The following is a 25,573-nucleotide window of genomic DNA, read 5'->3' on the forward strand; positions in this document are numbered from 1 at the left end:
TGATCAGCATCCCCTACATGGTTCCCAAACTTATTTGGCCTACCGCCTCCTTTCCAGAAAAAATATTACTTAGCCCCCCCCCCTGGAAATTAATTTTTTTTAAATTTTAATAGCAATTAAACAGAAAGATATATGTATTAAAGTTTCTACCTGTGGCCATCACCGCCCCCCTGGTGGCGCCCACTTTGGGAATCACTGCCCTGCACAATGATATAACTCCCAATTTATGCAGATGTGCCAATATTGTATGGGGGGACACTCTACCACTCACCAGAAAAACTCATTGGTTTCCATAGGATTTTTTTTGGGAGAGTGCTAGAGTGTTCCCCTTATGCATAAACTGGAAGCGATGTCATCGTGCAAGGGACATTGATCGCTGCCCCTCCCTTCCACTGGCCTGCTTCTGCCCACAGACCAATGGCGTATCTGCAGGCAGCAGAACAAATTGGTAGGTGATCAGCACCCCTGACCTTGCGGGGGATGCCCAGACTCCCCTGCTCTCTCCTCAGCCGCTTTTCTGGTTCCTCGGGCTTCTCCTTGGAATTTTCCCAGTCAGAGTTCACAGTCAGCTCAGCAGGAGTTATGACAGCCCAGCCAGTGGAGGGGGGAGCTCATACATTTTGTATGATATTCTGTCATCAGGCATGTGATGTTATTTGTTGGTAACCACACATAAAAATTCTTTAAATTCATATTTCTGCCCTATGGCGATGACATAAAGCAGTAGATCCATGATTTTTCTGGTACTGTCTGTGGCTATAAACATGATATGTGATTTGATGATGAGTTTGGAGTGACCCCACATACAAATCATGAGCATCCATGAGGGCCTGTACTTTGAGCCTTTAAGTATTTGCATCATCATGGCACCAAGAAGTGTGGATGTGTTGTTTTTATGGTGCTGCCTACAGACTATGACATGATCTACACCTGGCTTGACAACACTACATGCGAAAGAGATCTGGGAGTCTTAGTAGACCATAAACTAAATATGAGTCAGCAGTGTGATGCGGTGGCCAAGAAAGCCAATGCGATTCTGGGTTGTATCAATAGGAGTATAGTGTCAAGATCGAGGGATGTAATTGTGCCTCTCTATTCTGCATTGGTTAGACCTGACCTGGAATATTGTGTACAGTTCTGGGCACTGCAGTTCAGGAGGGATATTGACCAGCTGGAGCGGGTCCAGAGGAGGGCAACCAAAATGGTAAAAGGTCTGGAGTCCATGCCCTACGAAGAGAGGCTTAGGGAGCTGGGGATGTTAAGTCTGGAGAAGCGTAGGTTAAGGGGTGACATGATAACCATGTTTAAATATTTGAAGGGATGTCATGTCAAAGAGGGTGCAAGCTTACTTTCTGCTGCCTCAGACACTAATAATGGATTCAAGGTGAAGGAAAAGAGATTCCACCTAAACATTAGGAAGAACTTCCTGACAGTCAGGGCTGTTCGACAGTGGAATTCATTGCCTCAGAGAGTGGTGGAGTCTCCTTTTTTTAAACAGAGTTTTTAAACAGAGGCTGGATGAATATATATTGGGAGTGCTTTGACTGTGTGTTCCTGCATGGTAGGGGTTGGACTTTATGGCCCTTGTGGTCTCTTCCAACTTTATGATTCTTGATTCTATGATTCTACACTAGGATGGTTGTTTTATTGTGTTTCTGTTTAAAAAGCATATGAGCTCATGAAGAGTCATTTAAAATAATCTGGATCTGACTTTTATCCAGCCCTGAAGAAATGCAGGCAGGAGGTAAACGCTGTCCTAATATGTCTTATATAGGACTGGTTAGGAGCTAAGGCCCTTCCTAGCCATTTGTGCCCAGTGTGTGTGGAACAATCCTGTTTGGGACAAGCTTGATAAACTGCAAGCCAAATAGGAAAATCCCCCAGAGTTAGAAGTCCTTGGGCCTGTTTTGCTAAACATTCTTATGCTGCTGAAATATTCTGGATTACTAAAATACACTTCTCAGCAAGGAAAGAAAGAGACGAGGCAGTTCTGTAGCATATTTCCCTGTTAGTTTCCAGGTTCTCCATCTGTGCTGCTGCCCTTAGATCTCTAGTAAGAGGCCCTTGCTTGTCCCTTCAGCGGAATGTGCACCTGGAGCTGGGCCACCTGCAGACCATACAGGTTCCCCCCACCACCACCACACACACACACACAGCCCCTTTGCTTGGTGTCCCCCCAGTTCACTGCGAGGTACTGTGTGGTTCCCTGCTCAAAATACCTGGAAATGTCAACACTGACTTCAGTGAAACTTACCCCCAACTAAACAGACATTGTTTTTATTCTTGTGGAAAAAAACCTTTCTTGTTTTGCACACGGATCTCTCTAAAAAGCATACTTCGCATCATTATGTTGAACATCATACTACAAATCTACTATTTTTTTTACATTCTTCTGTGTTAATTATGATCATGAAGAAAACACCATCATTCAATAAATTATAGCAAAATAATTAAGAGAAACACAGTAAATAGACATACCTTCCAAAATCACCCAGGGTAATTCTTGAAGTCATACATGAATGAAAACCAAACTACAAAGTCTGTCAAATTTTCTACCACTAGGGGGTGCTGCAGTGTTCTCAGTAAAAGATAATTTTACTGGTAGAGCAAACTAAATTCAGTGTCAAATATTTTCAACAAAATATTACAGCTATTTAACCTCTTAAGCATATTCACAGGCATAAAATAGATTAAGTATGGAAGTCTGCCATTTAAATTATCTAACTAATGCTCTAATAGAGAGCACATCAGACACAATTGTCTGGCTCACATTCTGTTTCTTCATTCAGGTTGGGACAGGGCGTTCCATTATTGGCAGGATGCAGATGTATGTAGCGTGTTCTGCTTTTCAGCCCCAAATGTCCACACATGCCTTTGCAAAGGCCCCAGGAAGACCAGAGCGATGTTTCACAGTCCAGAGGAGTTTCTGCAATAGAAGAAGTGTTTGGATTTCTACCTCTCTTTTTCTCCTGCAAAAAATCTCAAAGCACCATACAAACTCCTACTCTTCCCTTAGAGTCCACTGCTCCAGGGGGGTATCAGGGGAAAATGACACCTGGAGACAACCCCTTCTCTGGGCGCCCCCATATCCCCCCACCCCTGCGTTCACCCTGCCAAGCCCCGCTCTCTGGCCTCCATGCAGGACAAACCTCACCCCCGGCCTCCATGCAGACCAGCAGGACCTGGGGAGGGCAAAAGCTGGCATGCATGGAGGTCTGGGGGCAGGACTCAGTGGCAGTGGGTGGCCCAGGTGGGCACGACGGCCTCCCTCCACCGAGCCTCCCCACCCTCTGCAGGTTGCTGCTGAGCCGGCCTGCATGGAGGTGGGGATGGGGTGGGGCTCAGTGGCATGCAGCTGGGGTGCACCCCTTTTGGTTATGTGGGGGGCACCGTGACCAAAAGACCTGTGCCCGGGGACATGGGTGACCCCATGTCCCCATAGGCTATACGCCTCTGCACTACTCTTAACCACTACACCATACATTGTTCTTTATGGGAGAGGCCAGGACAGTTTGTTTGTTTGTTTGTTTGTTTTGACATATATGCCACCCTCCCCACACGGCTTAGAGTATTTAGAAAAGGCAAGGCAGAGAACAGAGCTCTGCCTTCCTTCGTTTTGACTTTTTCCTGTGTGCATCATCTCCCAGCTGCTCTCTGATGGGGTTAATGTGTATTCCGTGCCCTTATCCTGGGGTGAGAGCCTTTAAGCATGTGTGGGATGGTTTCATTACCAGAAGATTTCCCCCCAAGTAAGCTTGTTACTCACAGCTACTTGGTCTCTGAGTTGTCATATGCAATATTTCAGGATTTTTGCTTTGCTCCTTGTTGTAGCTATCTGTTAAATTTATTCCAAGGAACCTAGTGTGGGGTTGTCCATTTTAACTTCCCCTGAGGTAGGTTCTCCTACACTGGGAGGAAGGTGCAGCTGAGAGAGACCCCGGGCCAAGGTTATTATTAGCAGAACAGGCATGCTGACTTGGACTTCTCCAGTCCTTCTGGATCAGGGGTCTGCAACCTGCGACTCTCCAGATGTTCATGGACTACAATTCCCATCAGCCCCTGCCAGCATGGCCAATTGCTGTTACTGCTGTTGTCAGAAACAAAATATTCTGTTTTATCAAAATCATTAAGCACTTACCTGAGACTGTATCTCCTATTTCATTATCTATTGCAGTCATATTGGACTGAGGAATTGGAAACCCCAGTTTGCTTCTTTTGAGTTTTATAATGTTTACTCGGGCGATAGATGGTAGATTTTTAAGCTTGGGATAATAAAATGAGTTTGCTGGATGACTTGGAGAAGAACAAGTGATCTGGAAATTAAAACACACAGCAGATATTAACGGGGCATCATTTACCTGTGAGCAACCCACCAGTTACTGATAGAAGATTCGGTTGAAATATTTGCTAGACGTGATGGTGGTGATGGTTGATTCATCACTTCCGAAGATCCTGCCCTGAGGTTTTGGCAACAAATGGATCCAGAACACAAAATGCCACTCAGTTGCTTAAAACTTTGATTTTGCCACACTAGGTCGCGATCAGTACTTTGCTAATAGTAATTGCATGTGAATGCAATGACCCCGGTGCAGGAGAAGCCAGCAAGAGATGGGCCAGTTGTGGTGGGAAGCAGGGCCTAGAGAATAGTCAGCCACAAGACAGCTGGGGTGTGGTGGGGTTTCTGCAGTGACATAGGTATAGATTTTTATGGGCCACGCCTCCCCAAGCCCCCCGCCCCTCAGTGCTTATAAAAGCAGCTCCTCGAGGCCAGGGACGGCAGACTCCCCGCCCCGCCCCACCCCCCCCACCAGCTGGGTTACCAGCCAGCAGCTGTCAGTCCCTTCTGCCCTCACCTCCAGGCAGAGGCATAGCTAGGGAAAATGGAGCCCGGTGAAAAATCTGAGTTTTGCACGCCATGGGCGGCCGCTATGATGCTGGAATCCACCCCCAAACAGCATCATTTTCAATGGTGTTTAGACTAGGGAGCCCAGATTCTCCTTTTAAATCCCCCTTAAAGGGAGAATCTCGGGTCCCCAGTTAAAGCAACATTGAAAGTGATGCTGTTTGTGGGTGGATTATCCCCCACCCTTAAACAGCATCACTTTAAATGTTTAAACTGGGGACCTCAGATTCTCTCTTTAAAGCCATGCCTAAGGGGGTGGATTTAAAAGGAAAATCTGGGGAAATTTGGAGGGTGTCTGCTGTCAGGGGTTCAATTATTAAGCTAGAAGCACCAAACTTTCTTTAGGGTATCTTTAGGAGACTCTCCTGATGATACCACCCAGGTTTAGTGAAGTTTGGTTCAGGGGTCCAAATTTATGGACCCTCAAATGTGTAGTCCCCATCTCCTATTAACTCCCATTGGAAACAATGTGGGAGGGAGGCACCCCTTTGGGAGTCCATAACTTTGGACCCCCTGGACCAAACCTCACCAAACCTGGGTGGTATCATCAGGAGAGTCTCCCAACAAAACCCTTAAATTTTGGGGCTGCTAGCTTAAAAACCACACCCCCTGTAGGCCAAAAATGAAAAAAACACACTTAAAAATACAAAAAACAAACGGGGGCGGAGATTCAGACATGTAATGGGGGGTTGAACCCAAGAAAAAAAACCCCTTATCTACATCCTTGGGTTTCCGGGCTGTATGGCCGTGTTCCAGTAGCATTTTCTCCTGACGTTTTACCTTCATCTGTGGCTGGCATCTTCAGAGAAAATGCTACTGGAACACGGCCATACCCTACCACTCCCCAGTGATTCCAGCCATGAAAGCCTTCAGCAATACATAGCCAGCAGAAAGCTGGGGGTGTGAGGCAGATGGGGGACAGAAGGGGGGGAATTGGCCTGGTCCTCAAAGACTTTATCAGAACTTCCAGAGATCCTAGCTTTCTGAGCCTGCATAATAAGAAGGGGGAAGGTCAGGGAAAAAACCGCTGAAAACCCTTAGGAAGGAAATTCTTGAAGCTGCTTTGTATGGGGGGAAATTAACCACATGTCTGAACAGTGTAACAGCTATTGATGCAGATGCCTGCTCCTTCTCCTCTGGGAGATGACAAAATATCTCCTTTTCCTATGCACAATTCATTCTCCACCCTATAAAAAGAAAGACAGCAGTGCCTAGAAATGTGCTGACAAGGGTGGACAAGAATGCTTTCCTTCATTTCCAGCAACACTGCGGGGAACAAGGAAGGGAATGAACAGTGCAGGACTTCTCTCCCTGGTTATTCAAGTTCCCAGTGCCTCCTGGGTAAGAGGAGATAAAGCTCCTGTTCACACATATAATGCAGGCACAACCTCCCTGTGCTCTTGGTAGCCTCTGAAGCAATCCATCACCATCCCTTATAAGGAAGAGAAGATTCATGGAATCTCCGGAGAGAAGGAAGCCACATGGGCCCCATGCATGCCCCGGCGGTGCTGAATTGTTGGGTTTGTTGGGTTTATTGTTTGTGGAATATTGTTGGGTTTGATTCTCAAAATTGCTTGTTATAAGCATCAATGTGGTGAATTCCTTGGGATTCAGAGAATAGCACAGCATTCTGTTGGCCTAAAGGTGCAATAAATCTAAATCTGAGTAGCATAGCAATTGCATCACCTTTCAGAGAGAAGACTCAGCTTTCGAAACCTCCCTCCTGCCAGTGATTCACGCCTTCAGCCTGGGCTCCTGCTTGGGTACAGTTTGTCCAACCCAGGCAATTGGACAAGTGACCCACACAGGCTCAGAATGCTGAAGCCCGGGTCACACTAGCCGCTGAAAGTTTTTCCAACCTATTTACTTCTGCAGGACTCCACGTATGAAAAGCAGAAAGCCAGCATCAACAGCACTTTTATTGCGTTTGTAAATCAATTGGCATCATTGCAGGAGAAACGGGCCTCTCAACTTTCCTGAGCTTTATGGTAGACTGGGTCAGCTTCATCAATTTCACATAGAACAATATTAACATTGAGGCAGAGAGACAAACTAACATGGTCAATTGGATCAGCTTTGTCAATTTCACATCAAACTACCAACGTAACATTTTCAGCAAGAGCAATTTTGAAGCTGGGAACAACTGAAAAAAGTACTAGAAGTAATTGCTGCATATAATTGGGGACTACTGCACTAATGATTGTGCATTACTGCAGATCAAATTTGGCTCGAAAATGTGGTTCTTTGAGCACGGGAAGGATGAGCTATGTGTTTGTGTTCCTGGAACCTGCATCAGGAGTTGTTTTGGTTTCCATTTTAAGTTGGCAATTCTCAATAATAGAAATGGACTGAGAGCCCCATCCATAGGGTGGAGGCTGAATCCAGCAGTGGAAGCCCTGGAAGAAATGCCCTCCCTGGGGCACTTGCCCCAGCACAGGAGCGCAATTGCTGGTGTGCAGCTGCTGTTGGCCTCCTGCGGCACTGGCATCAGTGCAGGATGCTGCGCCAGCATTCTAGCACTCCTGCCAGCTCCACCAGCACATCAGGGGCAATTTGGGGGCTTGGTTGGGGGAGGAGGCGACATTAGTCGACTTCCTCTTGGCCATTCACCAATTTTTGCCACCGTCAGCCAGTTTGGACTTACACAGCCCTTTGGAATATGTTCAGCCCCACAGAGGTTCCTTGTCAGCGGGGAGTCTTTTTTTACTTCCTCATGCCACCAGGAAGCCTCTTTTGGAGACGGCAGCTGGGCACAGCCATGGCACCACAGCCAGGTGCCTGGCTCATGGATGGGGCTGCCCAACATTTTTTCTGCCACTTCAAAATGTAACCATGCAGGAACACTGGAGGGCTTGCGCAAAAGAAAAAAAGGGGGTGGGTTGTTCTTCTGCATCATGGTTAACATCCCACCACCCCTAGGAATGACACATTTTCAGCAGTAGCAAGTGGAATAAAATGCAACTGAAGAGACATGGCTTAAATCCTGGATACCAGGTTGAGAGCATCTGGGTAAAAATTAAGGGGGAGGAAAACAACAGTTAGGATAATACCTTTCTGGAACAGATGACCAAACTTCCACAAAGAAGAGAAATAGTAGTAATGGGAGATTTAAATTATCCAGATATTTGCTGGGAGTCAAACTCTGCCAAGACTACCAGCTCCAACAATTTCCTCACTTGCCTTGCAGACAATTTCATGGTCCAGAAGGCGGACGAGGTAAAAAGAGGATCGGCTAGTTTAAATCTGCCCCTAACCAATAATGATAACCTGATTAATGAGGTGGAAGTGGTAGGTCCTTAGGTGGAAGTGACCATGTCCTCCTGGAGTTCGTTATACAATGGAAAGGGGATGCCAAGTCTAGTCGGACATGTGTTCTAGACTTTAATTTCAGTAAACTTAAGAAACCACTGGGTCTGATCCCCTGGTTAAGAATATTAAAAAACAAGGGAGTACAACATGGATGGGTGTTTCTTAAAAATGAGATCTTGAAGGCACAATTTCAAACAGTTCCAATGAGGAGAAAAAAATGGGAGGTTTCTAAAGAAACCAGGATGGATGTCTAAAGAACTCTCAAGTGAGCTAAGATATAAAAGGGACTTGTACAAGAAATGGAAAGGGGGAATTCAAACGAATTCAAACGAATAGCCAAGACACGTAAGGAGAAAGTCAGAAAAGCTAAAGCTCACAATGAGCTCATATTTGCAAGAGATGTTAAAAACAATAAAAGGGGCTTTTTTGTTATGTCCACAGCAAAAGGAAGAAAAAGGATATGATAGAGTCCAGTGGCGAAGCCACCAGGGGACAGGGGAGTGCGCGACGCACTGGGCACACCATTTCTAGTCACGTGGGGGGGCAGAAAAATCCCCGTCCCCTTCTCCCCCTCTCCCCTGCGTCCCTCCCCCACCCCCCGCAACGCCATGCCCCCCTGTGGTGCATTACCCCACTTACTTTTAAGATTGGAGCAGGCCAGAAGCCTGCCTGCGTTGCCTGGGCCTGGTGGGAACTACATTTCCCAGGGGCTCCTGGGAAATGTAGTTCCCACCAGGCCCAGGCAACGCAGGCAGGCTTCCGGCCTTCTTCTCCAGCCTGCTCCTTTCCTAAAAGTAAGTGGGGTGGGATTCCGCAGGAAGGATGCCGTGGGGGGGCAGGGGACGCGGGGGGGGGGGCGAAAAAGCAAGAGTGTGCACTGGGCGCACTCTGGTCTAGCTACGCCTCTGCTACAGTCACTGCATGGAGAAGATGGTGAAATTCTACAGGGGACAGAGAAAAGACACAGCTACTGAACACCTTCTTTGCCTCAGTTTTTTCCCAAGAGAAAAACAGTGCCCAACTAGGGGAAATGGATCAGAAGATACAATAGGGGAAATTCAGCACAGAATAAAGAGCTAGTACAGGCGGGACGCAGGGGCTGATGGGAATTGTAGTCCATAACATCTGGAGTGCCAAAGGTTCGCCACCACGGTCCTAGAGTCTCAATTATTGACTGTTGTACAAGAACCTTACTGGGACTTACCTCTGTCACAGGCTCCTGCGGGATAGTAGCAAAGTTGGGGGAGGAAAAAGTGAAGCCACTGTCAGTCCCAGCGTCATGTGGGGAGAGTTCCACTGATACTTGCTCTTTCCAGTGATTGTTGTCACACAGGTTTAAGCCGTCAATACCCACAAACCAGTCTGGGCTGGGCACAATTCTTACTGCAAAAGAAACCTAGGGATTTTTAAGCAAAACCTTGTTTCAAAGAGATGTTCAGGCATAGCTTTGCCTGGTTTGATTATTCTGTCACAAATCTTGACGTAAACAAGTCAGTGGGAGAGTCACCCTGTGAGAAAATAGCCTGCTTTAAATCTGGCAGCATCTAAAAAAGATATTTCAAACGCTGCTCGTTTTGATGAGCCACTGTTTTCCAAATAATAGACTATATTTTGCTAGAGCTGATTGTTAGCTGCTTGTTTGATTCATTTGTTTAATTCACTGTTACATCTTTCTGTTAAATTGTTCTTAATCTCTTGTGAGCCCGCTTGAGAGGGGCATACTTTATAGGAAGGGATTTAAAAAAGAAAAGAATATACACTGTTTACAAATGCATCCACTCTTGCACACAACAGACCACTGTGTGGTCCCCTACTTACAAGGGGATGTCTTGAATGCACTTCAAAATCTGTGGAGGTTTGACCTGTACCAGAGGAAATGGCAGGAGCAGAGAAGATTCCATGAACACTTTGGATTTTTTCTCCAGCTGCTTGTATTTCCTTCATTAAGGTCCATGTTTCGCCTCTTTCAGCAAAGTCACGCATACCATTGCTGACAAACTCGTTCATTTTCCACATGTTGTAGTCAGAACTGTGGGCCACGCCTGGGTAAGGGAAAACACGGCAATATCTGAAAGTCTGTTTTGAATTTGCTTAACAATTTAATAAATGCTGTTTCTTCCCTTTCTTGTTGAAGGGAAACTGTCTAGGTCTAGAACTGCAGGGTCTCCTGTTTACTCCAGCTGCCGTGAATTGAAAACAGAAGCTGAAGGAAGATGCAGGCAGATACTACACGTTCTGACTCTCAGTTCTAACACTTTGGGTGAAATTTGATTACAGGAAAGAGGTTGGAGGGGCTGTGTAAGAGCTACTAACCCAAAAGTGGTGACCACTGTGCTGGAGGCCTATACAGTGGGTACTGTTTAGGGAAAGCAACTTGGCTCCATTTCCCTGTGAAGATGATGCTGTACTTTGCAAGTTCTTCTGCTGTGCAAACTGAATCATCGTCAAGAGGCAGACAACTGGCACAGCCCAGAATGGTTAAAAGGAGAGTCACAGTGACTTTGCAGGAGCTGGAGAGGACTAAGTTTTCCATTTCCTGGCTAGTGGTGAAGAAGAATCACGTTAGCCTCTGTGGTGGATTCCGCACTGCACAAATGATGTCTTCAGGACATTATAAATAGCATTTTGGGGAAGAATTTCACACAGGTCTCTCCCCCAAAAACGATTTAAGCCCGTTATATTCCTCTCAACCCGGGTTTTTCAAAAATCGCTAAACTAGCTAACTTTTTGCAAAATCCTAGGTTTGAAGGCGCTCCCATGCAAATACAACAGGCAGAAGATGCTTTATTCTTCCTGGCTGCTGGCCGATTCCCACCTTCCTTCCAACCTTCCACCCTTTTATGTTTATGTCTGCCGCCATCTGCCATGTCGAGAAGTTGCAGCTTGCCCAACATTGCACAAGCCCCCAAGCACGTTTTCTCCTCATGGCAGCAAGCTAGGCCCCTTCCGCACATGCAGAACAATGCGCTTTCAGTCCACTTTCATAATTGTTTGCAAGTGGATTTTGCTATCCCGCACAGTAAAATCCAGCTGCAAAGTGCATTGAAAGTGAATTGAAAGTGCATTATTCTGCATGTGCGGAAGGGGCCATAGATCTACAGTAACGCATTCCTTATTGCTTGGCCATTGCAACACAGTCCCCTTTTCTCTCTTTTATATTTTGGGTGTTGAACATGCGAAGCAGGTGCAGCCAATCAGATTGCAGGGGAAATCGGCATGGCTGCGAGGGTTCATTCCTGTAAGTCTTCACACCTACACATGTGTTGACACAAACGTTTTTTTAAAAGTGTTTCTGTGCGAAGGCACAAGAGCAACACAAATTGTTTCCAGGAGCTCAGATCGTTTCCTGAACACATGAACAGCACACGTGTGAATGGACAAAAAGAAAACTGGTTCATTTATAATGACTGAAATTCGTAATAAATGTGCTGTGCGGAATCCACCTGTATGTTACAAAAATGAATGCTTAATTAGGTATTCTGAACATCAAGATAGTACACTGAAAACATTCCTTGCCACTTTTAGGAACATAATTATTAGGCTTTAGGCAGAGGTGGGATCCAGCAGGTTCTCACAGGTTCCCCAGAGTAGGTTACTAATTATTTGTGTGTGCTGAGAGGGGGTTACTAATGAGTGATTTTGCCACGTGATTTTTGCCTTAGTTATGCCCCTCCTCTCAGCAGTAGCGCTTAGAACTTGAAGCAGTCTAGCAGGAGGTGCACCGGCGTGCGTGGCAGCTTGCGCCTGCGTGCATTCGTTTCCCGCCCAAGGACCGGCGCAGCGGCTGCGTCCTTGCCACAGCCCCGCCCAGGAATGCCCCGCTACTCAGAATGCCCGGCTATGCCCCCGTCAGCTGCGGTTCTTGCCCAGCTCCCCATTGGCATGCTTTTACGCCACAGTTTGAATCCCACCACCATGGGAACCTGTTACTAAAAATTTTGGATCCCACCACTGGCTTTAGGTAAGTTTTCATGCAGGATCATTTAAATTTGCAATTTCCAGTCAAGTGTTTCAGATTAAAAAGACAAGAAAACAAGCTTCTGACAATGTGTATGATTTTTGAAATCCATTTCGTACTCTGTTTTCAGTCTTATTAGAATTGCACATTAGCCTAATTATGTCAGTAAATGTTTTGGTGCAAAACATAATGGCATACTTATGTTTTTGAAGACTAAATAATGGGCTATTTTGCCTAGAGATATAATTTCTTTCCATTTCAGTTTGCAAAAGACGTTTCCTGGCTTAGCACTGAAAGTCGATTTCGAGAATTGCAAATTTAATACTTCGCGGCCATTTCATAATATAGGACTTAGAGAAATATTGCAACACATCAAAATAATAGAAACGCAGACTTCAAGACTGTTATTTCAAACTGCAGTTTTTAGCATTATTTTACAGTGCATTTGAGCATTCACAAATGTGCATTTAAAAATGCCATACTAATCAGTATATCATATGTTTGTAATTTATAATTACTCACCGCTGTTTCCTCTGAAGTGCTTATAACCAAGGAGCACGGGCTTTTTCTCACAGCCGAGCCGTTCTGCAAGAGAGAGGAGGGCAGGAGTCTTGCTGTTTATGCCCGCAGGAGGTCCTTTCAGTCCAACCTCGACGGCATCCTTAGGAAGCTCCAAGTAAGCCGAGCGCCTTGTGCCGTTGCCTTTTTTTGCTTATGAGAATCAGTCATGCCAATTGCATTAAATAAAACTGTTAAAACTGTGATGCTGACTAGACAAAAGGTGACTTTTAAGGAAGCCTAACTAAGAGACCTTATAGCAGTCGGTTCAAGGTTTCTGATGATGGTGCAATTCTTGTTTTCATGCTCCTAAGCTAAGAAGGAACTGCGTCCAACCCAAAAACCTTTCTCATTCAGTGCTTTTTTATGAGAAGCATATTTTTGGTAAGTTTTATTGTCTGACAGATGGCTTTTCTAAGCAGTCGCTGAAAGCACTCCCTTCCAGTGCTCCCAGATGTATATGTCTGAGCTAGGAAATGAAAACAAAAACGCCGAAAGGAAAATACAACTTTTGCAAGGAAAAAAATAGTTTCAGGAAAACGATGGTATGCAGAGAGAAATGGGACATAAGGGTTTGTTGGACACAGTGGGTCTGGGACATTTCTGTAACACTGAGATTTGGATTAAAGTAGTAAGAAAAATGTATAGAATAGAATCTCTAGACTATTATCTATCTCTACTAATATTTTTCCCAGTGACTTGGAATGCATACGGTAGTCACTCAGAGCTAGTTCATCTAACTAAGTTCATCTAAACTCCTTCCACCCACAGATCCAGGCTCAGGATATTTCAGAACTGAAAAATAACTAGACACTTGGAACTTGAACATGTAGCAGAAGCTAATAAATATACCTCTTCCCTCCAAAGGTTGTTCATTTGCTAAAAGCACAGATGGTTTGATGTGGCACCTTCTGAATGAAATATAAATATCTTTATACAAAGATATTCATACAAACCCTCCCCCCTCCCCCAATTTGTTCTTTTATTCTTAGAACATCCAAACCATGTGTTGAATATTTTAGATTTGGGACTATCCATTTGTGCTTGTTTATAATATCAAGAAATAGTTTACATCTCATCTTAGGGATTCTCCTGAACAAATTGTTGGAGTTTCTACAGACAAAAGTAACTTCACTCACAAAACGGTCTAATTTATTTCTATTAAAATAGCCCTCAAGATGGTTTACAACCTAAAAATTAAAAACATTTTCAAACTATTTTAATAAAGAACTTTTAGCCAGCGACCAACAACACTACACACTTGGAATAGTTATGAAGCAATAATGAAGAAGACAAAAAACAATAGTATAATCCAGTACAAATTTAAGACAAATTCAAACAGGAAAATGCTTTGGAAAATAGAAGTTCTTAATAAGTCTCAGGAAAGCCAGGAGTTAAAGGGAAACAACATCTCCTGGGGTAGATAATTTCAAAGTATGGAGGATACAGCGGAGAAACCCTGGCTGTACTAACCTCACCTCTGTTCATGTAGAAATGCAGAGCAAAGCACCAGAGATTCTTGAATGGGCAGCTCAGCTGGGTGGAGGCATTCCCTGTTGAGGGCTGTAGAGGTCAACATCAGTCATTTGATCTGGAGCCAGTGCATTAGTCATCCCCCTGGCATTGCATGGTCTCCTCAGCAGACCTCAGTCGAGTTCCTTGCAGCCATGCCTTGTTCTTGATGTTTCCAGCAGCATTACATGGAATGCATTATTAATGCACTCAATGCTTCCAAGGCATCTGTATCTGTGGCCAAGTCAGCTATTCCCCCCAGGAACATCCTCACTTAGTAAACGATCCAGGGCTGGTAAAATGCACTTCTGGATACATCATCATCTGCCTCTGAAGCAATATTGACAGTTCCAGGAGTGCGAACTTGATCCTTTAGGAGAGGGCTCTTAGCCAAAAGTGACTGTAGACAGAATCCCAGATCAGTTTTACCTCTGACCAAGGGCATTTCCATCTTACCCAGATGAGGTTTCTGTTTGTTTTACTGCCCACAAACATAACTGCTTCCCTGTAATTAGATGGATGGCAGGGGGCGGGCTATTTGTTTTCTGCATATTGTCAACACTATTCCTAGGCTCTAGAGGACCTCTCCCAACAGTTTGGTGAAGATGTCCATGGGAGATAAGATGGAACCTCACAGCACCCTCTAACTGAAATGCATACCGTACAACAGGAATTTTGAGAATGTTATCCTTAAACGTAATTGCCTAAGGAATTGAACGTGAGTCGACAACACACTTCCAGCCAATAAGCGTGCAGAACTCATGAAGTGCACTCACTTCCAAACAATCCCCCACCCGCCTTCCCACCAACCTCCCTGCTGGGCCTGCCAGCACCCTACCCATTGCTGAATGCTGTGGGAAATCGGCAAGAAGTTGCTGAGCTTCACAGGGCCCAACAGAAACCCCACATTCCCCTACCCACCATCTTCCACTCCCCCAAAATGAAGCCTCTTCTGCTCACCCTCTCCCACCTGAAGCTTCCCCAAGCCTCCCTCACCTGCCCTCTCCCAACCCCGGGAGACCTCTGCTGCTCCCCCAAGCCTCTCCCACCTGCTGTCAGGCTGTGCCTTGAAAGTGGGATGGGAGCCTTGGAAGACTGTGGATTGGATTGCTTTGCATTGCATTGCCTCACCAGGTGCCTTATCAGTGGTTTTTGGTACTGTGTGAAAGTCTCTGGAATAGCAGAAAACAGGCTTGCTCCCTTCAAACATGGCTATCATTTCACCCCTTAACCTTCACTTTTTCAGGCTAAACATACCAAGGTCCCTTAGTCGCTCCTCCTGGGGCATGGATTTCAGACCTTTTCCATTTTCGTCCCCCTCCTCTGGATCTGTTCGAGCTTGTCAATATCCTTTGTGAATTGCAGTGCCCAGAACTGCACACAGTTTTCCAAGGGAGGTCTGACCAATGCAGAATAGAGTGGTATGATTACATCTCTCGATTTAGACACTATTCTCCTGTTGATGCAGCAGCTCAGAATCACATTGGCTTTCTTGGCTGCTGCATCACACTGCTGACTCATGTTCAGTTTGTTGTTGTCAGGTCTGAGCCTGACAGTTGGGGTGGTGGGCATTTGAAAAGGAACTGTGAGGCTTTCTTCTACAGGTGTCCAGTTATCAGGCTCTCACTATCTGCAGCCTTGGAACCAGGAAGAGCAGCCACTTATCAAGTGTGAAAGGTTCCCAGCTCTCTTATTCTTTGTTCTAGGGGTAGAGTGAACCGTTTGGCTACAGTGGGGTGGGGAGCTTTGGGGGATATTGGCAAGTGTTTTGTGCGGGATCTTCAAAATCATCTTTGCTGATGTTTACCTTTTGCTTCGAAATAAAGTAGAGCAAATCTACAGCTTCTATTATTTTTGGACGAGGGGTCTGACATTAAGACGATTCTCACAGCAGCCCAGACTCGGCTTCATGTCCGGCACAGATGGAGCTACAGGCGAGCAATCCATGGGCAGCAGGCAGCCCAACAAACCTGCAAACAGCTCCGATCCGGGGATGGAACAGTTGCTGCTCGGCGATGAGGTCCCAGGCAGGGAGTCCCCCCGGCAGGGAGCCATATGACCCAGGTGACGGGGACGAGGGGTTGCACTCTCGGTTCCAAACTGAACGGTCCATCCTGAGGTTTTGGGCCTGGTGCCCAAGGTGGAATGGGTATGGAGTCGCCATACCAGCTGGCCCCCTTATCATATGACTATGGGGAAGCCTGGCCCAAAGGATGGTGTGAGTACATCTGGCTTACTCAACCGATGGACCAGGAAATCAGCACCAAGTGTTACATGGAGGCGCAAGAGGTGTGGACAAAGGTGCAGGTCCAGGCAGGTGTATGGGCCCCCAAGCTGATGCCTGGCAATGGGAACGAGATGAGATGTGGCAAGAGTTATACTTCTTATGTTGCAACATGGAGCTTCTTCAGGCCCGCACGGAACCATCCAGCTGTTTTCAATCAGGGCCAGGGGCTTCTTGGCTCTAACCCCTGCCTGGTAGAACTCTCTGGCTAATGAGACCCTTGCCCTGAAGAAGTTAACTGTGTTCTGCAATGCCAGTTCCATGGAGATGTTCCACCAGGCATATGATTGAGGCTGACCTCCCTCCCTCCCTCCCTCCCTCCCTCCCCCCCTTTTACCCTTCCCCACTTTTTTCTCTTCCTTTCCTGTCTCCACCCTTGGAGGATCTGGTTATTTTGAGCGGTTGTCAGCAATTATTTACCATCGCAGCAAACCAACTCATCACTGGGATTACTATCATATAATAGGTATGTAACTTGAATGCCGTCTGTTGAAGTAAAATTAGAATTTGTGGTTTTAAATTATACATTTTCATTTATATGTTATATTTTTATACTTCAGTGTATCTGGTTGGAAGCAGCCCTGAGTCCGGGAGAGCTCGGTCAGGGTGAGGTACAAATTGACAAAACAAAGAAATAATGAGCTGCAATGGGAAATGAAGATATAAAGGCGGGATATAAATATTTCACACAGACCAACGGGCCTTTGTCTCTCTCTTTCACACACACACAGCCAGGCTGAGTAAGGTGAGTCCTGTTCAGAATTGGCTGCTTGACTTCTTCCTTGGGAGAGACGAGAAGTGATTCATTATTTGCTGTTCTGCTAATTCTGTTCAGGAGCCAAATCTTTATAACAATTTCACATTCCTCTTGGCATTTCTTGCTGCTAATCTGCCTTTCATAGTTGACATCCTCCCTGTTCACAAATCATCAAGATGTCATCCAGCTGAAGACAAAACATCCCAGAACAGAGAAAATAGCTGGCCATGTGGTACAGGATAAGAATCCCCTGCCATCCCTATCACAGTGGTGGCAAACCTTTGTCACTCCAGATGTTATGGACTACAATTCCCATCAGCCCCTACCAGCATGGCTAATTGGCCATGCTGGCAGGGGATGATGAGAATTATAGTCCATAACATCTGGAGTGACAAAGGTTCGTCACCACGGCCCTATCACATCCTCTGAATGTTCTCAGCTGATGAGCTTTCTCTCCTATGCCAAAGCCCCAGGTGAGGACCAAATTCCACCTGAAGTTTATAAGAAGACCATGCAGTGGTGGTGTCCAATTTTAGCTAAGCTTTTCACTGCTATCAATGAAACTTGCTCCAACCCTGCTAACTGGACTCAAAGTATTATAAAGCCTGTTTGCATAAACCAGCAAATTGTTGACCAATTGTAGACCAATCAGTCTTCGGGATTTATCCTCTAAACTTTATATTCACCTTCCTCTTAATACATACATACATAAGCCTTTATTGGCATAGTCAGTCGTTGGTATCTGTTCTTAGATATCACAGTCAAACTGGACTTTGAATCCAGTTGCACACTTGTGATCAGACATGTGTTGGGCATATGGTGTATTTGAGCCCTTCCAAAGCGATGCAGCAGTGGTTGGAACTCTTTGAGACCTCCGATAAACCTTATTTGGTGCCGAAATCGTACTTGTATGTAGTCTGGAACTGAAGAGAAGCTCTCCTGCAGCCAGAACAGTCAAAGTGTTTTTGTTCAAAAGATGTCCGATGCATTTTTTTTCTTCTTCACACCCTGCTGAAATTCCCGGTGGTCTTTTGCTTGATGGCAACTATATAAGCAGAAATGCTCTTTTCCCCCAGAATACTAAAATGGGGCTTTGTTTGATTTTGCTTTTTAGCCTCAAATGTCCTGAATCATGATACAAAATGAAAGCTTTGTTCCTTGGAGTCCTGCCATGTTGTGTTGTGACAGAGAGGGGTGCATAAAATGGAAATTTCAACAGATAACCTTTTCTGAAACAATCAGTCAACAGCTGTTATGACATAGTTAGTTCCAGAAAGGAACCACTTCTGCCTGAAGGAAAGAGTAAACATCACTATCTCCATCTGCATGACACTTTTTATGAGCTCACTCGCAGAGTCCACATCCCGTTTTGCTTGTCATTAAGGCTCCGGTTTACTGATGTTGTTGTAAAATATGTTCATTTTGCAATCACCAAAAATGACAGAAGAGCAGATGGCAGCAGCAGCAGCATTCAGACTAACTCTTCAGTTACGATTAAAATATGCCATGACATCAGTTCATTACAATGGCATCATTAATGCAGCTTTATGAGTTTCAGATGTGATTGAATGAGACTCCGTCTCTCAAGTAAGTTTACTGCCTGTCGCAGTCCTGAAGGCAGGGCAGCATTTCAGGAGGGAAAAGCTCAGCACTACTCCCCTTCCTCTAGCGTGGACTGTGGGCACAGAGGCTGCCTGGAGGGGGGATGGCTCCCTCTTCTGTGCAGGGGCCCGGGGAGCTGATTTCCATCACCATTTGAGGCTTGCTGTTTCTGCATCAACTGAACTGGAGAACCTGCCTTTCAAAGTGTTTTAGTTTAAGTATTTATGGCCCTTTCCACACTTACCTTTGACCACTCTTTGCTGCATGCTGCTCTCAGCGCGCGGCATCTCTGGCACGTGCCCGGGCGTCCCCACAACCCTGCGCTCTGTGCGGGGTCATCAAAAGGCGCCATTTTGAGGAGCGCCAGGGATGCCACGCACTGAGGGGGCGCGAGAGCAGCAGCGTCGGGGCGGCTGCGCTGTCGCCGCCCCTGTAGTGGGGAGTGCCCCGGGACCCCGCGCTACTTGAGAAGAGTAGCGCGGGGCTTAAGGTAAATGGGGAAAGGGCCAAAAAACATGGTTGCCCCCACCTGATGCTGCCAAGCAAACCCAACACAGTTTCTCCTTGACATCCGAGTGAGGTGAACATTTCGATGTTTTGAACAAGTTCTCGAGTTGGCAGTAGGGCGGGTGGGAGGCTAACAGATGGCAGCAGGGTCTAGACAAGGCAGACATCTTGTCATTGAACGGTTCAACTGACTCAAAAGGTGGCATTCAACCTATGCTGGATGGGATTGTATTCACCATTCAAGACAAGGTTCTCAGCAGGGAAATCCTCTGATGTGAGTGTCCGTGAAAGCACGTGTGGCATTCATCTTTGAGACCACAATGCCTGTGAAAAACAGACTTTGGCTGTCATCTCATAGGAATAAATAAGCCAACACAAAATACAACCTCTCCCACCTGCTCCATCTCAGCAGCAGAAGATGACACCTCTGTGTTTTGGGCTGCAGCAGATTAACTGTCCTGCGTGCATGAATTAGTTCCCAAGAGGGCAAATGTAATGAGAGTGAGACTTCAATGAAAGCCCATCTGATTCATAGAATCATAGAGTTGGAAGAGACCTCAAAGGCCATCAAGTCCAACCCCCTGCAATGCAGGAACACACAATCAAAGCACTCCTGACAGACAGCCATCCAGCCTCTCTTTTAAAACCTCCAGCGAAGGAAACTCCACAACTTTCCAAGGCAGTGCATTCCACTGTTGAACAGCCCTTACTGTCAGGAAGTTTTTCCCGATGTTTAGGTGGAATCTCTTTTCCTTTGCCTTGAACCCATTACTCCTGGTCCTAATCTCTGGAGCAGCTGAAAACAAGCTTTCTCCCTTGCCAACATGACGTCCCTTCAAATATCTAAACATGGCTATCATGTCTCCTCTTCACCTTCTCTTCACCAAACTAAAGATCCCCAGCTCCCTAAGTCTCTCCTCATAGGGCATGGGTTCCAGACCTTTGAGCATTTTGGCTGCCCTCCTCTGGACCTGTTCCAGCTTGTCAATATCCTTCTTGAATTGTGGTGCCCAGAACTGTACACAGTATTCCAGGACAGGTCTAACCAATGGAAAATAGAGAGGTACAATTACATCCCTCCATGTAGACACTATACCCCTAGTGATACAGCCGAAAATCACATCGATTTTCTTGGCCACCACATCACACTGCTGACTCATGTTCAGTTTGTAGATTCTCAGTTTGTAGACTAAGACTCCCAGATCCCTTTCATGTGTAGTGTTGTCAAGCCAGGCGTCACCCATTCTATATCTGTGCATTTCATTGTTTTCATCAGCCGTTAGTTAAAAGTGCTGCTTGGTTCAGCTTCTACATCAGCCTCGTGACCCACTCCCTGGCTAATTTAGCCTATTACTTCCTTTCTGCTTCAGAAAGTCTAGATTTAATACTTTCTTGCATCAATATGGCCAAGTAAACAATCTCAATCTGCCCTTGGTAGTGACTAGTTGCTCCTAAGAATAAAAGTCACATCAGATTCTGCTTGTATCACACAGTAATCTCAGGTTTTCCAAGATACTTCATCTGTAGTCACCTTGGGTACATGGAGGAAACAATGCCTACAAATCCATTCTCTTCTGATCGCCCTGCCTAATTAATGACTTCTTTTACTTGGGATCCATATGCTGTCCTCAACCAGAAGTTACTTTCCATTCCGTGCTGGATAAAGGGATTAAAGGAGCCGTCCTTGCTTCTGAATGGCTTAGAAGAGCATCTACATGTAGCCACAGCAAAATCTGCTAGAGCAGTGATGGCAAACCTTTTCGAGACCAGGTGCCCAAACTGCAACCCAAAACCCACTTATTTATCACAAAGTGCCAACACGGCAAGTTAACCTGAATACTGAGGTTTTAGTTTAGAAAAAGCAGTTGGCTCCGAGGTGCATGTTACTCGGGAGTAAGCTTGGCGGTAGTCGGTGGCTTTGCTTTGAAGCAACCGTGCAACGCTTCAAACGGGTGAATCACAACCCTAGGAGGGTTTACTCAGAAGCAAGAACCATTGCCAGCAACTGAGCTTACTCCCAGGTAAAGGATTGTGCTTTAGTTCTTCCCATGAAAATCAGTGGGGTTTAACAGTGCTTAACAGGGTTACCTACACTGCTTCCCCAAAACTAGGTCTTACATTTAATGCTAATAATCTCCCTGAAATAATTACACTATTATCATACTGGGGGCCTGGTGGGGGAAGGGGGAGGGGTGTGGGGGGAGAGGGAAGTAAAACTTTCACTTACCAAAACCCAATAAACCCCCACCACAAAATAGAAATAAAAAGGCAGTCAAGAAAGGCACTCCTAAGCAAGAATGCTGTGCAAGGGGTGGGATAACTTCAGGAAAGCTAAATTGGTGGAGCAGCCATCTGATTTGTGATTTTTCCTTCACATGTCATCACAGCACTTGGCTTCCCACAAAAATTCAACAGGAACAGAAAAATAAAAGCAGTTTTAGCAAACACCTTGGTGTGCTTTAAAAAAAATCCTAAATGCATCTCAGTTCCTCCACCCTAGGCTTGATCCTGCTGTCACCAGGGACTGCTGTGTCGATGATGGTCACTTTCTTGTCCTTGATCATGGTGATGTCTGGTGTATTGTGTTTCAACACTTTGTCTGTTTGGATTCAAAAGTCCCACAGAATCTTGACCTTCTCATTTTCCATTATTTTCTCTGGACAATGTTCCCACCAGTTCTTAGCTGGACAATATCAAGCATGGACATGTGAAAAAAATGTGGTCAGCAGAGAACATGTCCAAAGGGTCAGAAAAATTTTGAAGAGCAAATTAAATGGCAGGAATACAATCAAGTCTATCAACACCTAGGCCATAGCTGTCATCAGATACACTGCTGGAATTGTAAACTGGACGCAAGCAGAGCTGGACGATCTGGACAGAAATACAAGAAATCTGACTGACAAGGAAAAACCTGGTTGTGGCTCACAAATGGAACTTTGAAAAAGGAGACTGAGAGCTTGATTCTTGCAGCCCAAGAACAAGCAATTCGAACAAATGCCATCAAAGCCAGAATTGAAAAGTTGACTACAGATCCCAAGTGCAGACTCTGCAAGGAAGCAGACAAAACAATGGATCACATACTTAGCTGCTGCAAGAAAATTGCTAAGACGGACTACAAGCAGAGGCATAATACTGTTGCTCAAATGATTCACTGGAACTTGTGCCACAACTACCATCTGCCTGTGACAAAGAACTGGTGGAACCATAAACCTGAAAAGGTCACTGAAAATGAACACGTAAAACTACTCTGGGACTTCCGAATTCAGACTGACAAAGTTTTGGAACACAGTACTCCTGACCTCACGATTGTAGAAAAAAAGAAAGTGTGGATAGTCGATGTTGCAATACCAGGTGACAGCAGAATTGATGAGAAGCAGCTGGAAAAACTTACATGATACGAGGATTTAAAGATTGAACTACAAAGACTCTGGCACAAGCCAGTAAAGGTGGTCCCAGTGATGATCGGCACACTGGGTGCAGTGCCTAAAGACCTTGGACAGCACTTAAAAGCAATTGGTGCTGACAAAATCACCATCTGTCAGCTGCAAAAGGTCACCCTACCCGGCTCTGCATGCAGTATTAGTCGATACATCACACAGTCCTAGACGCTTGGGAAGTGTCCGATGTGTGATTTACCATATATACTCACATATAAGTCGAAAAAGCCCTCCTCGACTTATACGCGAGTGAAGGTGTATTTTAAAGAATATTTTAGGGCTTTTACTTTGTCGGCCACCAGGGGGTGCAGTTTTTAGGCTAGCAACACCAAGATTTCAGGGTATCATCGGGTGACACCCCTGATGATACCAGCCAAGTTTGGTGAAGTTTGGTTCAGGGGGTCCAAAGTTATAGACCCCCAATGGGGGTGCCCCCATCCCCCATTGTTTCCAATGGGAGCTAATAGTAGACGGGACTACATTTTGAGGGTCCATAACTTTGGACCCCTTGAACGAAATTTCACTAAACCTGGGTGGTATCATCAGGAGGGTCTCCTAAATATACTCTGAAATGTTGGTACTGAATGAAAGCTACAAATACTTGTGGATACTGCAAGCAGAGAACATCAAGCATGCAGAAGTCAAAGGCGCAATTAGGAAGGAATATCTTAGAAGGTAAGAAACATTTTGAAATCAATGGAGCTAAATGGAGGAAATACAATAAAGGCAATTAATACTTGGGTGGTGCCTGTAGTATGCTACATTGCTGGCATAATTAACTGGACACAAGCCGAATTGGACACCCTGGACAGAAAAACAAGGAAAATTATGACCATAAATCGAGCACTGCACCCAAGAAGTGATGTAGACAGACTCTACCTAGCAAGGTCAGAAGGAGGAAGAGGGCTGACCCAAGACAAGCAATCAGTAGAGGAAGAGAAAAGAGGCCTGAAAGAATACATCCAAGAAAGTCAAGAGCCAGCATTGAAAGAAGTCCACATGGCTGAGATGCTAAAAGCCAAAGAATCAAAAGAAAAATATAGAGTCCAACAGTTTACAACACGAAGGGAGCAGTGGCTAAACAAGCCACTCCATGGGCAGTACTTTAAGAACATTGAAGGGACAGTTGACAGCAAGAAAACATGGGAGTGGCTCAGAAGGGGAACTCTAAAGAAGGAAACTGAAGGCCCGACTTTTGCTGCCCAGGAGCAAACATTATGAACAAATGCAATAAAGACACGAATTGAAAAGTCCTACAATGACCCAAAGTGCCATCTCTGCAAAGAGGGTGATGAAACCATGGAGCGCATCATCTGCTGTTGCAAGAAGATAGCCCAAACTGACTATCTCGAACGTCACAATAGGCTAGCAGAAATGGTGCACTGGAACCTTTGCAAAAAGTATGGCCTGCCCTGTAGCAAGACCTGGGCACGAGTACTGGCTTCGCAGGAAGACCACAGAAAATGAAGAAGCAAAAATAATCTGGGACTTTGGAATACAGACAGACAAACACTTGGCACATAACACCCCAGACATAACAGTGGGAGAAAAACAACATGTTTGGATCATAGATGTTGCAGTGCCAGTTGACAGCAGGGTAGAGGACAAAGAGCTGGAAAAGATCACAAAATACAAGGACCTACAAATTGAAGTTGAACGATTGTGGCAAAAAAGAGCAACAGTAATCCCAATAGTAGTCGGTGCTCTAGGAGGAATCCCAAGAAACCTTGAAAAGCATCTGAAAAGCCTGAACTTGGACAGAACATCAGTCCACATGCTGCAGAAAGCAGCACTTCTAGGAACTGCACACATTCTACGCAAATACCTCTAATATCCTAGGTCCTTGGGAAGGACTCGATATTCAGAGATGAATTCCAGACACTTTCGCTGTGTTATGTGTATAATAAAATAACAACAACAACAACTACTACTACTACCACTACTACTACTACTACTACTATCATCATCATCATCATCATCATCATCATCATCATCATCATCATCATCATCATCATCATCATCATCATCCAGGTCCCAGCCTGGTAGCCTTGCTTCCTCCAACCTCATGAGTTCTGCAGCCTTCTGCTTCTTTCAGACTCCACCCCTTTCTGGGTCATCCCATTCTTAACATAGGTGTTACAGTAGCAAAACTGAACAGAAGTCCACAGACACCTTGAAGACTGAACCTCTGATGACCATTTTCTCCCCCTACCCCTGCCACACAGAGACAGATTTTCCTGCAGTCTTCCCCCACCGCCAGCAGTAGGTCTCTAGCTTCTTCCCTTTTGGAGACATAAAAGAAAGGTTCATCTCTGCAACAGAATGCGTTAGAGACTTGCTTTTTAAAAAAAATGTAGGTGAGAAATCAAAGAACCTGTTTCACTTATTGTTATAAGGCTATATTGATATAACAATATAAAATTACCAATTAACAAAGCATGAAAATGCCCAGTGGTCCAATAGTGGGAGGTGGCCAGTGCTGGGGGAGAAGGGAAAAATGTGGGGAAAAGCCCTGTTTTGAGGAAGCCCGGTTGCTGCAGCCGCACCAGTAACGGGGAAACCACACAATGTTCTCCCTGTGTGGAAACCACCAAGGTGCTACTCCAGCACAGTTGTGGGGCGACTTTCAACCCTCTCAGGATTAGCAAAAGCAAGGTCATTCATTCGCTCCCATATGGCAGCAACAACAAACAGCCTCCTTTAGAATGGGGGATTTTCAGTGCAAGTCAAGCATGTTGAGTGAGTA

The 25,573-nt window shown here is 45.4% G+C and overlaps 1 protein-coding gene across 1 annotated transcript; it reads right to left on the reverse strand.

Annotated features, from left to right (window-relative positions):
• Positions 1 to 2,261: 2,261 nt before the first annotated feature.
• Positions 2,262 to 14,218, reverse strand: LOC125431504 (spondin-2-like). Its single transcript, XM_048494356.1, has 7 exons — positions 14,202 to 14,218; positions 12,693 to 12,755; positions 10,526 to 10,752; positions 10,031 to 10,254; positions 9,417 to 9,608; positions 4,139 to 4,313; positions 2,262 to 2,926 (listed from the first exon to the last, which is right to left on the reverse strand). Exons 3-7 carry the CDS (start codon positions 10,743 to 10,745, stop codon positions 2,748 to 2,750), a joined length of 990 nt encoding a protein of 329 aa, XP_048350313.1. The 5' UTR covers positions 10,746 to 10,752; positions 12,693 to 12,755; positions 14,202 to 14,218; the 3' UTR covers positions 2,262 to 2,747.
• Between the last annotated feature and the right edge of the window lie 11,355 nt (positions 14,219 to 25,573).

This window comes from Sphaerodactylus townsendi, linkage group LG04 (genome assembly GCF_021028975.2).
Source record: "Sphaerodactylus townsendi isolate TG3544 linkage group LG04, MPM_Stown_v2.3, whole genome shotgun sequence".
Classification (NCBI taxonomy): domain Eukaryota; kingdom Metazoa; phylum Chordata; class Lepidosauria; order Squamata; family Sphaerodactylidae; genus Sphaerodactylus; species Sphaerodactylus townsendi.

Bases quoted from the DNA above. Each gene is read 5' to 3' on its own strand.
- LOC125431504 (XM_048494356.1), bottom strand. From the start codon at position 10,745: ATGGAAAACTTAGTCCTCTCCAGCTCCTGCAAAGTCACTGTGACTCTC. The intron at 10,255-10,525 runs GTTAGTAGCTCT...TCCCTTACCCAG, and splicing joins ACAGTGGTCACCACTTTTGG to GCGTGGCCCACAGTTCTGAC. The intron at 2,927-4,138 runs GTAAGTGCTTAA...CTTCTATTGCAG, and splicing joins AATAGGAGATACAGTCTCAG to AAACTCCTCTGGACTGTGAA.